The sequence below is a fragment of the Argiope bruennichi genome, chromosome 4 (genome assembly GCF_947563725.1).
Source record: "Argiope bruennichi chromosome 4, qqArgBrue1.1, whole genome shotgun sequence".
In the NCBI taxonomy this organism is placed as follows: Eukaryota; Metazoa; Arthropoda; class Arachnida; order Araneae; family Araneidae; genus Argiope; species Argiope bruennichi.
This window is the reverse complement of record NC_079154.1, coordinates 143,826,936-143,846,726: the sequence shown is the minus strand read 5'-3', so window position 1 is coordinate 143,846,726 and position 19,791 is coordinate 143,826,936. Positions and strand designations below refer to the sequence as shown.

Genomic DNA, 19,791 nt, shown 5'->3' with positions numbered 1-19,791 from the left:
AAGAGAAGACCAAAACTTAGGAGCTACCCAGAAAAAGAGCATTACCTCATCTAGATCGCAATGAACATTAAAATCTCAATGGTGTGCTGATATAATTGAAAGATAGAACTCATATTACCCTCAGATGGAAAGAACCATATTTCCAACATGTTCAAATAATTGCCACCTAATTATCATTTTCTCTGAAGAAAAAAAAAAGTCATAAACTTTTGTTTGTGACTTAGAACTAAAAACACTTATTTTGGTGAATTCTCTACAACTCCACAATTTCATGAGATGCCAAAATGCTCCTAACTCTAAACTTTTAGTGATAAACATCTGCTCATACATGGAATGTTGCAACTTCTGGAAAAATTAATTTAATGGCAAAATCTTCATATTTTAATGTTTCTTGAATGCAAGAGCAAAAATCTAGTTGATGATTTTTATCTTCTAATTTTCAATCCTGAAGTTATAAATGACAGGGCTTGGAATTTAATTATTTATGAAAAAAATTTGTAAAATTTTCTAGAGAATTTCAATTTATGGGCTCACAGACAACTGATTTCTATGGACTTTGATAACAATGGCATCATCCCATCCTCAGTTTCTTCCATGACACTGGTCACTCATACTTTCCTTTTAGCACAAGAACCTGTATTTTTACCATAACCAAGATATGAAAAAAAAAAAAATAATAATAATGTTTCTTTTCCATACTGATTTCTAAACATATGCTGCACAGAAATAAAATTAAAAAAAATATCACATATTTTAACAGACAACTTTTTCTGCTAATGTAGCCATTTTTAATTTTTTGCAATCACATTTTTTAATGTACTGACACTTATTGAGTACTGATAAAATATGGTCAATCATTTATGCTATTATCAGCATAAATGCTTGCCATATTTTGTTTTTTCCAAGATTAATTTATTATGCAGAATATCTATCAAGCTCCAGGTGACAAAAGCATAGTTTTGTCGCTTATGCAAATTTGAACTATTCATGCTAATTGACCATGGATTCATTAAATTTTAATTTCCGAGCATTTTAAACTTATTGTTGTGTTAAGACCCTCAGGGAGCAGGAGGAGGGATGTTCCAATAGTATTTAAAAATTGAATGAATACAAAAAAAAAATTTAATGCACTAATTTATATTAAGAAGCAATTCATTACAATATGGATTTTAAAGAGAAAGAAATTATAATCAATTGCAAAATGTGAGCATTTTGCTAAATAATTCTTTTGACAAGAAATAAAAATATAATATAATAAATTGAATACAGGAATAATACTAATATTTCAATGCAGAACTGTTTACTTTTTTTCTGTAGGATAATGGGATCAATGATTTAGGCGCAAAGTGGATGCAAAAATTTTATTTGGAACATCAAATACCTTTCGAAGTGTCTCCACAACCACTTTTTCAGATCCTTTTCCTTTCAATTTCTTGCAAATGTTTATCCCAAGGTTGATTTTGCATACTGAATTCATCCAGGTTACATTAAAGTCATGGCTCAACAGCCAAATTGAAAGGGTTGGAGGAGCCAAAATTTTAGAAGCCTTCATTCGTAGCTCAGCTTTTTCTACAGGATCTCTTATTAAAAATTTGAGCCTTCTAACTAGAAGAAACACTTTAAGGTACTCAGCTGGTTCATCAATTATCACAGGGACAAAGGTAGGGATGTAGATAAGAATATGCCTGAAAAGCATTTAACAAAATGAATGAATTTATATCTAATGAATTTATAACTATGGAAATAAATTTGATTAATTCTTTACTCTCTTTTCTTCTTAATAAGAATATTCCAAATAATTCTTTTCGGCTGGTATCTTAAAATTTTTGTATAAAACAAAAACATAAGAAAATGCTTAAATAAATTTGAGTGCCATATATATATATATATATATTAAGTAGATCAGCTTTTATTTACACATTTTTACAAACTGATGTACATTGACATGAAGCAAATTTGAACAATTTAAATGTCTTATCAGATAATAAAATTTTTAAAAAATAAAATAGTTAGATATATTTTAATTTTAAAAGACATTCTATATAGCGCAGAACTGAATTCTTAAAAGAATTAAACTTGCATTAATAGATAAAAAACCCTCTAACTGCCCTTTTCTATGTTCAGTTCAAAAGTAAAAAATTCATACTTTAAAAAATATTTTCTTAAAATGGCAAGAATAAATATTTTTAAGTTGCAGGAATTTAATTAAATATTTTTAAAAAATTTCAAACTTTCTAAATCTTAAATCTATAAGATTAAAATAATTAGGCATATAAAGAATCAAAGGGATTTATATTATCAAAAAGGTATATAGTTTTAAATTACTTTTTAAGTCTACTGGAAATATCTTTAATTTTAATAATTCAAATTTTACCTCTGATATGTTCCTAAATGTAAAATTTCATATTAATATCGGCCAAGAAAGGATTCATAGCTGTCTTGTTCAAATAATGTCTGAAAGACATGTCTTTGATAAGGACTACATATCCAAGGTGGGATTATAAATGCAATGTGAATAAGTCTTTCTGTGCATTATGCCATCATGAGATTTATTTCATAGTTTACCACTGTTTCATGTGGTTTAAAATTACAGAAATAATTTTATTATTGCAGCATAATTAAATAAAAATATTTCATTCATTTTTTTTATTTATTTTTTTGATGCTGCATTCACAAAATTTTAAATCACACCACAACTTCTTATTAATACAATTACAATGTCAATTGCTTTTATTTAAGTGAAAATTATTCCTAGTTCTTACTCCGTTAAAGAGTTTCAAAAGATCAGTTCACTCTTTCAGAGTACTGTTGATCTTTCTTAATGATTTTTTGGAGTTTTAAATGAATGAAAAAATAACGATCTTTTTAGCTTATTTACTTTTAATCTATAGCTACTCTCACTCTACATTTCAAAACAAAACACTAGTAAATTTAGTTTTATTATAAATAATTTTCATACACTAATTATTTTATCATATGTGCCATGGCTATTAATCAAAAGCAGGGCGTGTAGTGAGAAACTGCTGCAGAAAATTAAGCACTTTTTAAGCACCTTAATCCCAAAAATTAAGCAACTTTTTTATTATGCATACATAAGCTGCAAATTTTCTAAGCATAGTATTTTTTTTTTCTTTTCTGTTTTATAATAAAGCACCCCCTCTACATAGTGATGCATAGTTTTTATTGAAAAAAAATTTTCATTCATTTTGAATGCTTATTTTTTAAGTTTTAATAATTATTCCTGTATTTTCACAACATTTTATTGTAAAATTATGCCTTTTTGTATTTGACAAAAGCATAGAAATGATCATAAAAATGAAAAAGAAAAAAAAAAATTATTAATGTAAAAAAAATTAAGCCAACTTTTAAACGATTAACAATAAAGATCTGAGAGCTTTTTCAACATTTCTTAAAATAAAATATCAAATAGACACAACATTTCTGAAAATGTTGATAGTGATGTAGAAGTTCAACATGGCAACAAATTTTGTATTTGATTTTTACATAAGCAATAGAAATTATGATCCAACATAGCTGGGATGGATAGAGTAAATTTCTTCCTACACTGATTCATTCTATTCACTAATTTTATTTGGAATCTTATAAAGCTAAGAACTAAATCATTCCTATGGCTATCATCATATGACCAGCAAGACTGCCATGAAATTGATGATAGGACAATACCATGTCCTAAATAAGTATTTAAAATCATTTTTAATAGAAAATAGCAACAGTCACAAATAATCAGAATAAAAAGAAAGAAATTTCTAAAGAAAGAAAAAAAAGAAATTTCTAAAGTATAGTAAAAGTTTTTTTTAATGTTCTTAAAATTTAATTAAAACCTGTAGCAACCTATAAGCAAAAATTCTTACTTAAAAAAAGTTACAGAAGAAATGTTATATATATTTTACCAAGAAATGAAAATGTTTTAAAAAGTCCTAGTTTTCATAAATAACGGAAACAAATTAATAGTCTTAAAAAAAAAAGAAAAAGAAATCAGTTCTGTAGTTAGAAGCAAAACAGAAATAAATCAGCCAGAGAGTCTCCCCAAAACTTTCTTCCATATTGCCAGGAAATGCCTTGTGTGACATTAGCATATGATAGTTATGGAATATTAACACTAGACGTGAATTAAGCATCTTTATTAACTCTATAGTGTGATCATTAGCAAGTGTTTTGAGATTAATCTGGCATGTAGTTGAGATTACTAAAAAAGCGAATTTGGGTTTTAGACTCATTCTTTTCAATTGATTAAAAAATATTTGAGTCAAAACTGCACTTATAATTACAAAATTACATACCAAATTTGATATATTTAAGTCACTACATTTTTTAGTTATTGAGTTTACATATTTCTGAAAGCACAGACTGACATGCGGCAAACCCCTTGTTGGACTAGGCTCAAAATTCAACAGATATTTATACAATAAATATTAAATCTGTGTACCAAACCTTAACTATTTAGCTCTCATCGTTTTGTAGTTATCATACTAACTTACATTCAAACAGATTTCCTCTAAACAGATGTTGCTAAAAATTTGATTGAAATCTAGAAGTTTGGTGTGAAGACCGTATACCAAATTTCATTCACGTAGCTCAGTGTTTCTGTGTTATCTTTGTAAAATTTCATTCACGTAGCTCAGTGTTTCTGTGTTATCTTTGTAACAGACAGACATTTTCCGAAAATGTGTTTTCGAATTCAAGGAGGTATGAAACATGGAGAAACATTAAAATCTCGAGTTCGAATTTTTTGACGATTGCAATATTTTCTCTAAATTTTGTATAGTAGAAAGTAAAAATACCATTTGAAGTGTTTTTTTAAACAAAACCTTCTTGAAGCCAGCGCGAGACATTATATAGCATTGCTTCAAAATTAAACAGAATTAATTATTCTTTTTTTAACCTTTAAAACGGTGCTAAAATAATTTTTATGCGATAATATGCTTTGATGTTATGATAAAAACGCATTAAAATTCGATTTTTTAATTAAACTTCAAATTAAAATTTTGTGAAATCCGTTCTTAGTGTGCCTCTAATGCCAAAAAAATAACTTCCCGAATTTCATGCTCCTAACTTCAATGGCTTTACTGTCTGTCCAGGACGAGAACACTGCTAGACAATCGTCTATGTTTACGGCGGGCATTATAGAAACAGGTTACTGTAGGAAAAGTTCATTTCGCAGAGGTAGAAATTCAAGTTTCTTACGTTGGCACGTTTAGCGCCAAATTGACGATATTTTGTATTATTGCTTTTAATTCTTGAAAACAAATTTAAAAAATAATTCACTAAACTGAAAATCATTTGTTTACTCGGAATATTGAAAATATCTGATATTCCTGTCATATGTATACAAAGAACAAAACAAACCAAATAGAAAAACTGAATAATTATTTGTATGTCTAACGATTGCACAAGAAGAAAAAAAAATTAATTAAGAAGTAAAATCATGCATGACAAAACATTAATCGTCTTCATTTCATTTCTTTTAAATTTATATAAGTTATTAATATCAAATTTTTTGCAGCAAACGCGAGGTAATCTGTCTAATTTAACATAAAAACTATAACATAATTAATCGTAATTATTTCATAATATTTATAAAAGGTTGCTTTTATTCTGTTATAAAGTAAAATGTTCATTGTTAAATATGCTTGAAATCTTTCCAAATTTATATTTATTTATTTTTCTGATGTATATGCTATTTCCCGAAACGCAAAATTAACGATTACCATACTATCAATTTTCAGATTTTTAAAAATCAAACTTTGATTTGTAACTTATTTTCAATATGCACAAGCTTTTTATAGCATAATTAATTTCGCAAAGTTTATATGTAAAAGTATTCTGAATTTGAAGATAATTCAAGTGTTCATTCATGCACGTGCCAGATGTCCCGGACTTAAAGGAACCCAACTAAATAAGCCCAACATCGCTTTACATTATTCTACGATAAACGAGGTAAAAGTTAGTTTCTGTATTCCAGATTACCATTTATTCATTTCCCCCGGCTTGAAAAAGAAATACAATTATTTCAAAGAAAATTTTTTTCTCACGAACCGTCAATTCAAATAATAGAGTAATAAATGAGCTTTTCCTTTCAATGTATATCAGTAGTCATGAGCTCGAAGCAATAAAGGATCCAAATTCCTGCATGCATTTTATCATTTCGGGGGTTGAAAATTCTTCACTCCCAATGTTCTTCACATTTCTATTCAAAGCCCATCAACGCCGTTTGAGAATACTTATCTGCTACCGTTTTATTATCACAATCAGTGCACCTGAGTAGAAAGGAATCTCGTTAAATACTTTAATCCTTCTAACTTACATTAACGTTCATAAATTTTTAGATTCTTGGAATCATAGTTAAGAAGGAAAGCTATTGAAACAACAGGAGGCGAGAAAACAAGCCTGAATAAATGACTATTTTTCTTTATTTTATTGAAAAAAAAAGTAATGCGCTATCTATAATATAATATTTTCTTCATACCATTATACAGTTGAATAAAATCTTTTTAAAGGATGTAAAAATTTAAGAGACAAAAAAATATTAAATAATGAAATGCAGTTAATATTAACCAAAGAAAAGATTAATAAAATATAAAGGAAGTAAGCTAAGCGAATATAAAGATACGTGCAACTGCGACTAAAGCGAGAAGACGAATGAGCAACAGGTTTTCTTTTATCGATTCACATTGACGCCAAGAAAAAGAATACCTCCCAAACTTCTGTCCGATTCCACCCATTCAAAATGGATCGTCCCTACCGAAACCTGTTTCTATAACGCCCGCCGTAAACATAGACGATTGTCTAGCAGTGTTCTTGTCGTGGACAGACAGTATGCTAAACGTTGCTCAGGACAATACTTTATCAGTAAAGAAAGATTTTATTGGGGGGGGGGGATTTCTATAAGAGTTATAAAAAGAAAAATTATAAAATAAGAACCTAAATCGTGAAAAAAAGATTTTAACTCTTTTCAATTCTTTAAAAATATTTAAAGGAATGAAGCAGTTTCTATTTTTCTTAATAAAAATAAATTTGGCAAGATTAGTCCAACAAATAAAAATGTTCAAATGGATGGGGCCATTCAAAAAATACCGCGAAAGATATCACAATCATTGAAAATTTAAGATTTCAGGTTAAAATTTCATCATGCTAGATTTTATGCGATTGACTAACGTAATTACATACTGCAATTAATTACAATTAAATATAGCACAATTGAATACCTGCAATAGGTCGTTCAAGCGATTGCTCAAAAACTATACATTAATGAGAATGATGATCGAATATGTTACTGTTTTTATAGTAGCTTTTTCCATGTTCGATATATCGTTTTGCCGCATCAAATTCATCCTGCTATTTTCATAGTTCTAAATTATCAGACCATATCCCATATTCTTCTTTAACAACACATAATCGTTCAAATATATACTTACTAGGCATAACTTAAACAAATTCTTCAAGATCTAAAACATCATAGTACACGTTTCGTGCTGCCCCTTCCAGATAGCTATTCCAGTATTTTAATAAAGGGCACTTACACATAGTTGAAGAAAAAGACAGCAAAAAAGTCGGAAAGCGAGAAAAAAAGAGGGGAAGAGGAAAGGAATCATTAAGCCTTATCTTAACATGCGCTGAAATATCTGGAATACTTCTTCGAATTCTTCCCTTTTGTTGGTTTTCTTTTTTGATGCATCCGGTAAGCAAGCCTTTATGACCATGATTTCGAATCATCATATTCAACTTGTGCGGAAACAAAACAAAATGAAAGCTTTCTTCATCTTCAAGAGAAAATTAATCACTTTTAATGGTCTTTTCTGAAAATTAAAGTGCTTAAAAATGGTGTTCAAATTTAAGCACTTTTTATGACATTATACACCCTGAAAAGAATACTTTTCAGCATTAATGACTAAAATTTCACAAACATAGTTAGCAGTAATCTATTTTACAGTTTAGGATTAAAAATATGATTACAGTATATGCATATTTTTAGATTACGCAATGAATACAATTATGTTAAGAATAAGTTATTTGAATTATTACAATAAATATATTTTGGACCTTTAGAAGGAGTAAATAAACAAATGTGTATCATATTTGTTTTTTAAAAATTATACAAAATACAATTTTAGATAGTTATCTCCTTATTTTTAGCATAGAGACTGCATTGGCAAGATTTCATTTAATTAAATCTTTTTACTGAATACAAATTTCCTTTCCTTTGTATGTTTTTGTACCTTAAATTAATGTCTCCACAAAAAAATCAGGCTTGGAAATAAATATTGTAGCTAAAAGAAGTTTTAAATTTTATACCATTATTTAACAACGGAGGGGGGGGGGAACATGTGTCCCAAAGTGACAGCATCGAAAAATCCCCTTTCAATGAGTCAAAACTTTTGAACTCAATTACCCTTGCAGCTCATTATTATAAGAAATTAAAATTTTCACAAGATGCAATAAGAAGTTTTTCACTGGAAGCACTTTTAAACCTGAAAGTAGCTGAACAAATTACTTTTTCCATTCTTTCAAAACCAAAACAAGTAAGAAAATAGTATAAATGATTATGAAACGGAGGGATGATTTGAATACACATAAAAAAAAGTGGAACTCAAAAAAGCTCATTAATTTAAGTAATGAAAGTTGAAAGATCAAAATAATAAGTTGGTTAGTGAGTACAATGAGATTTACTTCAAATTTTCTGAAGACAAAATTGTAAATAATATGGCAATTTATCTATCATGTAAACATTACAGAATAAAGTAGTATAAATCATATTTATAGAATTTGAAATACTTGTGAAAACAGTGCAAAATTATATGCATTGCTAAAAATATTGCAATTTTTAATTTATTTATTTAATGTACATAAGTAGAATTCATATATCACTGATAAATAATAATAAATGTAAATAAGAAAGATCAAAAAGGCAAAAATTAGCTTATAACCAATTTTTATTTTGCTTCACCTGAAATCTAATAAATTTTTGAAAAATGTGATGTATGACTCTTCATGTTCTGTAACATAATTAGCTAACTTTAATTTATCACATCAATTTTAAATAATTTTTACAATGCTGTTTTCTATTTTAACTCAGAACTGCCTAAGATGAAGTACAGCCAAAAGAAACATCAACAAATAGATTCAAACTCAATTTTTCTATTAATTGTATAACAATTTTCTTTGTAATTTTGTAATAATTGATTTTAAATGCAGCATATACAGCATAAAATCAAACAAATATATCTATTTTTAATAATATAAAATTTCAGCATTTTTTAAATTATTTTTGTTAAAAACATATTTTAATCTTTCTTAAAATCAAAATTTTCAAAAGCAAAAAATAAATAAAAATTTAAAAAATTATGGATTATAAACAGGTCAAAGTTTAAATGACTTGACATGTTTTTTGTGTAATCTTGTAAAAAAGTTTTTTAAAAACAAATTTTAAAACTAAAAAGTAAGAAAAATAAATTTTAATTACATTAAAACTGCACCATAAGCACACTGATATTTCTTATTTAGACTGTGAATGGACAGAAGTGCATCATAAATCAGATTATTTTTGCCTATGAAGAAAAAAAGAATACTTATGAATATTAAAAAAATATAAGGATATTTAACATAAATATATATAAATATACACACACATTCATTTTACTGTTTATTTTCAAAATAACAAAAATAATATATCAAAAAATAAATACAATATCACATCTATATATTCTGTATTGGATAAAAAAACAAATATACCTCATACAGAAGAAATAAATACATAACAAAATATTACATAAAAAATAAGTTGTAACATCTTGGATGATATTGATGCTTAGTTACCTCAGTCAATGACTAAACAGGATTTATATACATCATTTATTAGTAATATTTTGATTAAAATAATATTCTTTATATACATTTAGTTATATACAACAAAAAATATTAAATAAGTTATCATTATAGCTCTCGACATCCTTTCTCCACAGCAGCGTCCAGGGATCTGCTGTCCTCCTTCACCCCGTTTCCTTTTGTCCACTCCCCACATTCCTCCATCCCTTGTCTTACACTTTGGGTGGGAGAAAATTCTTTGAATTCAGCTGCTTGGAGTAATTCACAATATACCTATCTACCAATAGTAAAGAAGAATGTGGGTATGTGTATCTATGTATGCATGTTAGCAATGTACAGGACTGATTGTTTAAGGTTGAAGGCTAAGCACCAAAATTCAAAATGTAATGTTACCCTAGGAGGAAAATATTCTTTGATGACCTCCACTTAAAAAAGAAATACGTTTTTCTTTTTAAATGTCATAATTTCAACATCCAAAGTTAACAAAAAGGTTCAAAAGAATATCAACTTTCAAGATTGCAACTAAACACTAAGGTATGGATCAACCAATTCTAATGACCAAGGGGATAGGAAGAAAAACTTTAACATAAAGAGAAGGGATGGGGAGATTCTAAATACTATATTGCACCTATTGGCAATAAAAGGGGTTATATTATTTTTTAAAATTAATACACTGGTGGACAAAATTAAGAGATGGAAAGCATTTTCGCACATTTCTCTAAAAATACCACACAAAACCTGGACAGTTGATTGCCATATATAGTAACTGTATCATGCAAAATACCCGCACACCACTCCATGTGTTTGACAATGGTTCCATGAATGCCCAGAGGTACAGGCAGGAGGTCCTAGAGCCCTATGTGCATCTTTTCAGGGGCGCTGTTGGCCCTGAGTTCATTTTTATGGACGACAATGCGCGACCACATAGGGCTCTCATGGTTGATGAGTATCTGGAAAGCGAGGACATTCAACGATTTTATTGGTCAGCCAAATCCCCTGACCTGAATCCTATTGAACATGCTTGTGATGCTCTTGGGAGAGCTATTGCGATGTGCCAACCCCCCAACCCACCGAACCATTCTAGAGTTAAAAATTGCTCTGGTGGAAGAATGGGAGGGTCTTCCACAACCCCTCCTTAACTCCCTTATTAACAGCATGCATACTCGTGCATGCTGTCTGTCTGTCAGGGGTGACCATACACCATACTAGAGGCAACACACACTGTACAAGCCTCACTTTTATTGTAATCTTTTATCCTTAAGTTCAGACTACATTGGATTTATTGGCAATAGGTCTTGGTAGTGAATGGCACTTTCATTTTTGTTTTGCATACTTTATTATCATGGTATAAGCTATATCCATACCAAATTTTAATTATTTATATTCAGTATTTTTTGAGATGTTTGGAAAATGTCTTCCATCTCTTAATTTTGTCCACCAGTGTATTACAACTGAATATTATTTTTAAAAAATTGCACTGAATTCTCTCTGCTGAAAAAAAATATTAAATGCTGGAAATATTTCAAAGTGATAACATTAGTGCTTCCATAGCATCCTTAGCATTTCTCAGTAAGGGGATGTAATGCTCAGTAATGTAAGGAGATGCTTTTGTTAGCATTGGTATCTCTATCTACCTCTTTTCACTATTCATGAAATCCTTAATATAAAACTTCAAATTTAACACTGACACATTTTAGAAATTAAGAATATGTTTCTAAAAACTTTTTAAAATTTTAATTTTAAAAAGTCAATTAAGATTTTGGTGATTTTTTTCACTCTAGAAAATATTATTGCATAACAGGAATTTTTGTCTTTTAACCCTTTGCACTCGGAAAAGGAATTCAATGCACAATTATTCATTTAATACATTCATTAATTATTCATTTAAGACTAGTTTATTACTCCAAAAAATAAATATAAATTGTTTTAAGTTGAATTCACCTATTTAATTAATTTGCATCTTTTTGCTACTCTGCTCTTTCTTCTTGCTACTAGGCATTTTTGAGAATCAAATAAATAAAACGTCAAAATAATACACTGTCTTGAATGGCAAGTGAGAGTCACCATCCAAGTTAAAGAGTTAAAAATCAACAAATTGCCTGTCTAATGATACCAGTTTAGGAAATAATTCATCAATTAATCATTTTCATAATTTCATCGTTTTTTGTTTTTTTTTCAGACTGTAAGTTTAAGAAAGATTCTGCTTATTATCTGTACCGTTAGCATAAAAAAAAAGTTAAGTTACAGTATTACAAAAGATGTTTTGTATATGGAAGGTAGAGAATTACATTTTTAAAAGCATCGTGATAATGATGATTTTGATACAATCCAACCGCGATAACCCAAATACTCGATATCTTCAACATAACAAATTGCGAAAGTTGATATGGAAAATCAACAGAAGAGTAACACTTTTTAAATAACATGGCTACTATAATTTGACACTAAAACATACTTTTCTGATAAATTATGGGACATAATTTATGCATCAGAAATATAAATAAAACTGAAGCACAATTAATTTTCCTAACCAACTTACTGGTCGCCAAAGGCAACTAGAGTCAAATGAGTTCAATTTATCCATTAGAATAAATTCTTTTAAACAGGGCATCTCAAAATCCAATAGTTAGAATCTCAATTGTCTTTAACTGATTTGTCTTACTGCCAGATTGAGAAACTAATTTTAATTTTAAATAGAATGTCTTTGTTTTAACTTTCTAAATAAGGGAAACTCCCTTCTGAATTGATAAGTTTAGATCAAATACCTTTTCATGGTTTGAAAGCTTCGCTCAGAAACCTGATACATTATATTTCAGTATAATTGGCTATGCATTGGGTACCTTAATTTACAATAATCTTTACTTCATTAAAGATACACGTGGGAACTTCTAACAATAAAGACTTATCGTGGATTATTATCTATGCTTACAAATCTCTTTGAATGATATTTACATGTTCATCTCATTACATTAAACGTATCAGGGGAAAGATTAAAATTGCATTAACAGTAAAATGCAACAACAAATGTTTATATAGTAATTTAAAATGCTTCTAAAATTAAAAGCAAAAGCTTTAGAATGAATAACATATTACCTTGGAATCTCATTACTGCAGACAATACCTGATGTATCCATTTTGATTTCTTATTTCCTTGACTAAGAATTAGGCCAATTTTGATAAAATTGGTTAAAATATGCACCCAAGCCACTTCCATGGGAGGAGAAAACTGAAAGAAATTAGGAGACATGGAAAACAAAGTAATTAGACTTTAAAACACAGCAATTCAATAGTTTGTCAAGAAATATACAAGTTATTGAATTGTCTCAATGACAATGAAAATTTCAGTAAGACAAATTACCAATTATACTCATTCAATTATTTATACCTGAGACATAGATTTTAAATATAAAATAAAAAGGAATATTTGTGTATATGTGACTGTAATGTTTAGGCAAATCCATTGCATTTATAGCCATAAAATTTAGTGTAAAGTTAGTTGTAATGATGACTTACTGCACCTTTAAGCTCGAATTTTAAAATTTAATATTTGTGTTCTAAAGTATAATTTTTTATTTAATGTTTTTCCTTGAATGATTTTTAGTATGGTTTCTAATGATAACAGGAGGGAAAAAAATCTCTACATCATCAAAAAGAGCAATCAATTGTTACTCTAAAAATCTGTTTTGAAATCTCTGAAATTCTGCAAATCTTTTTAAAACTATTTCTTTAAAATCATTTTAAGAAATGAAAATAAAATTTTTGCATTCAACATTCTAATATGATCATCACTTTCAAAGAATGATCAAAATACCTTTGTTGAGTGATTCTTTATTATTTTCCAAATAAGTTCAAAGAGCATAATACTGTTTTTTTTTTTGTTGTTGTTGTTGTTGTTGTTGTTCTTTTCAGAGAATTTTTATTCTCAATTATTTGATTTAGTTTGTAGCAACAGTAGTTCTTTGGTTCAAATAAAGAAAAATTAAATTTATTATTTTTTGAGTTCATTTTCATACATTTATTTCAGGTTGTTGTGCCTGTGATTTTGCTGCTATTCCCCAGTTATGGGCAACACTGTTCAAGAATTATGAAAATTATTTCTATATTTTATTGTAATAGCATACTTTATATCAAACACTCTAATTTCATTGTAACTTTCTCTCCTTTTTCAACATTAGTCCAATCATATTGTATTTTAACACACAAAACATAGAGCTTAATTATTTAGTTACAATCCAAAACAATCTCCCAAATTGACAAATGATCATTTTATCAAAATAAGAGGGGAAGGGGGGTAGAAACACCAATTTTTCATGTTTAAATATAAAGCTATTGATCCCAGAGAAAAAGCTTAAATAATTAAAAAAAACTATAAAATTAATTGTAAAACATAATTGTCAGGAGTAAATTCTAAAAATGTGTAAATCTGGGAAAATATTTTTTTCAATATGAGCAAAATTTTTGAAATTTTACTTATAGTAAGTACTTCTATGCAACTCATACTTACTTTTAAGTACAATTATATAGAAGGCAATAACTAGTAAAAATTTCAAACTGATATTTGCAGCATTTATTTGAAAATTTTGATCAACTTAAAAAAACAAAAAGATCATTAGAATTGGGTCATTTATAGGTAGTTTTCTCAACCAGAATTTGCAGACTGAATAAATAAAAAATCCTATTCTAAATATGCGACTTAATAATTTCAAATGGTTTTAATGGCCAATTTGAAATAAAACGGGAAGATCAAAACTGAAATTTGTCTCAATTATTATATCTGAATCCATTTTCTGGTGACAATTATGTTCTAGAAAAATTAAGTAAGCAAGCAGCAGAAAGATTTTCTTTTTCAAATTTAATTTCCATAATTTTTTTTGGAGGTTGGAAGATTGGTCATTCTGTTACTTTTAAAACAGTTTTTTTTTTGTTGGGGGGGGGGGGGGTCCACAAATTCTGTTTATTGGAAAAATACTAATAGCTATTTTCCAATGACCTTGTTTTTTTCTTTTTCAACAATTAATTTTTTTAAAGAAATTATGTAGATATCAATCCGAAATTTATAACAGGTGTTTTCTTTCAGTAATACATACGTAAATGATATCAAATATTTTAATCAAATTTTTCAAAAGACAAAATATTTTTTCCAAATGTACACTTTTTAAAACAATAATTAAGCTATCATAGTGTTTGATAGCTCTTTATATAGGTAATTTAATACCTACAACTTTTTAGTTTAAAATTTTCCTATCTCATTAATTCATCTTCATTTAAATGCAAGAAGTCGATGTTTCAAATCACCATCCTCCTTACTCTGTAACACCTTTTACAGATTTATTTTGGAAAGCCAACCAAAGATTTCAAACCAAATAAACTGCTGTTATGCATTTTCCCATTTTTTATATTTTGCATGAAATTTAACTAAATTGAATTTTAAGTTGTATTGATTTTTATTAAAGATAGTTTATTAGACAATACTTTAATCACAAAGAAAACTAAACATACAAAATCAATACTGATTTTCATGGCACTATTTTTTGTTATTTTGGTGTTGCCTTCTCCAACATACATCAAGTGGTGGATGACTGCAAAATTCCATATCTTTTTATATAAGATGTATTAAATTGAGTGGAATCATTTTTTTAAAACTCTATTACACAATTTAAATTTATTCCTTCCAGTTACAAGTTCTGCTCCCCATTTTAATATTTTCGTTTCATCAATTCCGTATGACATTTCTCATCACTAAGCCATATTATTATTTTATGGCTTTTTTTTTTTTTTTCATTCTGAAGTATATTATAAAGCAAATGATATATGGTTATGTCATTTGGCATGGAAATATTTTCCTATCTTATTGTGTTAATATGAGTCATATTTCAGTATATTAAATATATATCCTTGAAAATTAGGTTAATAGTCATGAAAGCAAAACATAAAATTATTATAATAACGATTATAAATACCATGCATCAAACAAGATGTTGATGTTTCGGATTTGTAAGCATTAAATGAGACAAAATAGAAATTTATTTTATGTTAAGCACTCAGTGGAATGCAAACACATATTTACATAATTTTTTATGTAAAAAAAACTTTTATATAAAAAATATAATTATAAAACATAATTTTACAATTTTTCTTTCTACAATATTACTTTTTAAATAAAATGAAAATATCAGCAGGGGTGTTTGTGGGACCCCAAAAAATCCCCTGAATGACTTAATTATAAAAGTTCAATGAATTACTTTTTTTGCAAAATTAATAACCATAAATTTTCAAACATATAAACTACTACATTTTATGCAAATATTTTAAATTACCTGAATTAATTCTTTAAAAAAATTATCTAATTTCTGCTGCTTTTTTTTATTTTCTGATGTTTGTGGGCTTGTCTTTCTTTTGTGGTGAACTTCATAATTGCAGGAAGATTGACTTTTATTTTCCTCATTTACAGTTGAAGAAATTTCCTCGAGAACTGCACATGCAGAGGTAGAAGCAGTTTGCTTTTTTGCTAATGTAGAAGGTTTTTCAGAGACTTTTATAGGTGACTCATCTGAAATACATGTTTTTAAGTCCTCTTGATATGTTTTCCAACTTCTGTTCATATTCAGTAAGAGATCTTTGTGAATTGGATCAGTCATTGGATTTTTTGAGCCATATTTTCCACATGATGTTTCTTTAGAAGCCATTAAATCATATTTAATAGTCTGCACTGCATCTAGGGAATCAATCTTAAGAGAGGTTCTATAGTCAGTGACAAGTGTATCCATTAAGTTGAATGCACTTTCCACTAATGGGCCATGGAAGCAGCTAAGGCAGGCTTTGACCAATTTAGCCAATGTAGGATACTTATAATCATTTGTGAAATCATCTTTTAAATTAAAAACTTTAGACCAATATTTATCAATTGTACACTTGACTTGATTTCCACTTTCATCAGATGTGTAGAGCATTTCTTTGGTGATATCAATATCACTCTGGTATAACCTTATTTCAGCTTCTACTTTTGACTTTTCATTATCACTAAAAATAAGGGACATAAAAGATGATAATTTTTCAAAAGCTAATATTGTACTGGTTTTACCTCTTAGCTCTGAATCTAATGCTGTAAAACTAATTAGATATGAATTTTTAAGGGGTAATTTCTGTTTCATATGCTGAAATTTCAAAGTGAAATTCTCTTGCGTACATAAATAAAAAAATATTTCAATAAGAGAAACGAAAAATTTACACGTGCATCAATAAATGAAACGAAAATTTTACACAGCGGAGAAAAAAAAGTTGCGAAGCGATCAATGACAAATAGCTAATACGGCGAAAAATCCCCCTTCTCTACTTATTGGCGCCACGCCAGGAGAGATAAGACCTTTAAACCCAGAGTCACGTGATCGCACATCTGGTCGCGAAGTCTCTCCCTTTTTTTTCTGCCGCGCCTACTTGCCGAAAAGAATCCAGAAGAGAATGTCCGAGAAACGGGGGAATGAGTCATAACTCGCAATAAGGAAAGAACGAAAAAGAAGTTTTTTCCCCCTTTTCACGCATTATCACTGCCTTTGGAGAAAGAAAGGAAAAGTTTTCACCACACACGCTGACCTTGCGTTTTCTGCTTTCAAAGCAAACAAAATCGCCCAGATCAAAATAAATAATTCATTATTATTCCTACTTCCTTTTGAACGACGACCCCCGGAATTTCCGGGTATCGAAGTTCAAAATCCCCGGAATTCCGGGGTTTCCCCGGAGCACAAACACCCCTGATATCAGTTACATAAAATTGGTTTTGACAATTGGAAAGCAAATATCAATATTTTCAAAATACAAAATATAGCAATAATATTTTCTCAAAGAATAGCAACATTTAAAACAAAAATATCTTCTATTCACAGAAACACAGCCTGTAAAGAATTAACTATTTAATTAACCCTCACAAAACATTTTCTATGCTTTGCATTTGTGAGCAAAATTTGAAAGAAAAAATAGGTTCACTATTTTAGGTTTTTCAATTGTCTGTACCAAAGAAAAAAACAGCATTACCCATGTTTAAGAATTCTTCAGTAATAAACAGAAAAGAACTTAGGTTGTGTTGAAACTACCTTTTCTTCAACAATTTATGTAACATCAATTTTCATGTTTCTATTATCTTTTCCCCAAAGTCTCCTCACACCAATTTCGGAATGTACATGCTTCACAGAATTCTGATTTCCAGATGCCCAATTTCATATATTTTCACATCAATAATTTGACAGTCTGCTATTTGATTTGATAAAACATATTAAACTAATCCATTTTTACTAATCTTTATTTTTATTCCTTGACACATTGGATAATGATTAAATTTATAGCTATAGTATAGATTTAGGTATTACTAATTCAGTGAAGTGTGAAACTCTTAAATTTTTCACACCTGGAAATTATTAGATGACCAATTGTGAACAATAATAGTAATTTCCATCATCTCTTGATTAACAACAGCAGCCAGTTGTTAAAGATTTCCTCAGATTAAAGATAAAGCTATAAAGTAACCCAGAAAGATTCCCATAGTCTACGAGGGTGCGGAACAGACTGTAACGGACCATTTCATCGAAAAAATATATAAACCATGTTCCTGCTTTGGAGCTACTTTTTGTTAGAATTCAGGCACTATATGTAATGATTTTTGCTTAAACTTGAGACACAGCAACTGAAATATGTGATGTTTTGCACTCAAAACAAGTTAAACACTCAAACTGTTTGATAGATTAGTCCTCATTTTTTTTTTTTATTTTCCCATGTAAAAAGTATAGAGAAAGTATTAAAATCGTCAAAAATTTTTAACTCAATAACTTTTAATGAATTTTCACATTTCACAAGATTTCCCAGAGCTCGAAAAACATATTTTTAGCATTACGTTTGTCTGTAAACATGATAATTTAAAAATGATAGAGCTAGACAGTTGAAATTTGGATATGGACTTATGACCAAAATAGTAGATTTCTATCAAATTCAGAACAAAATTCGTTCACAGAATCCTGCCTAACCATTACAAGTTAGCGCGGTAACTTCAAAATGCAAATAACTAGGTAAATAAAATATGGTACACAAGTTTAGCATATAAAATAAAAAATAATAATCTATGAAATTCCGATATAAATCTGTTGAAGGGTTCTCTATCAATTGATCTGTATTTTCACAAGCATATAAACACAATAATTCATAAATGGAATGATTTAAATCAATGAAATTTCGAATGTGACTATTCTTGGACAATGGATTCTAAAATCCCCGACGCTTTTGCACATGCGTTCGGATGGGTTTAATTCGTCAAAATAGGGATGGGAGGAAAGATGAAAGGAGGGGATATTTACATGATGTTTCAGAAATTACACGCTCTTCCCATACATGTGGAAAAAATATTGTGCAAAAAAGTATCAAAGTCAAAGAATGACGAATAATTCCAGAATTAAGTCTCTCCCCTCAATGAGATTTGAAAAGTCGTACTCTCAGAATACTGAAACAAAAGTACAACTATTTCTGCATCCAATTCGGTTTTTCTGCGGACAGTAAAAAGTTTTCAAAATACATATTCACATGATAGATTCAGTAAAAATGTTAGATTCATACCAAAGAGCTATTGTATACTAATGTCATACATAACAGTTGCAATCTTACTAACAGAGCACAATTTTAGGGGGAGAAAGGTGAATAAGATTTTAATTAGAAACTAAACAACAAAGTTCCAGGGAGATCACCACTGATGGTTTCACATTGCTGGTTTAAGTATCATATTAAATATGATGTTAAAAAAAATGCAAGAAAAAGCATTTCAGTAAAAAGCTTGAGAATCACAGATTTAATGGAAATACGAAGCATGCAAATAAAAGTGTTATGGATAAAAATGTTACAAAATAAATGAATTCATAACAAGTTATTTTTTTGTGTTATCTGGAGATAAAAAATGCGTAAAATGCATAATAG

The 19,791-nt window shown here is 28.6% G+C and overlaps 1 protein-coding gene across 1 annotated transcript in view; it reads right to left on the bottom strand.

Moving 5' to 3' along the window:
- LOC129965480 (uncharacterized protein PF3D7_1120600-like) overlaps positions 1 to 19,791 on the bottom strand; it is a 35,134-nt gene that overhangs the window by 7,956 nt on the left and 7,387 nt on the right. The window contains exons 5-7 of the mRNA XM_056079386.1: positions 12,937 to 13,069; positions 9,482 to 9,566; positions 1,382 to 1,685 (exon numbers count right to left, since the gene is read on the bottom strand). Of these exons, the coding sequence (XP_055935361.1) occupies positions 1,382 to 1,685; positions 9,482 to 9,566; positions 12,937 to 13,069 (522 nt within the window). The remainder of the gene's footprint in view (positions 1 to 1,381; positions 1,686 to 9,481; positions 9,567 to 12,936; positions 13,070 to 19,791) is intronic.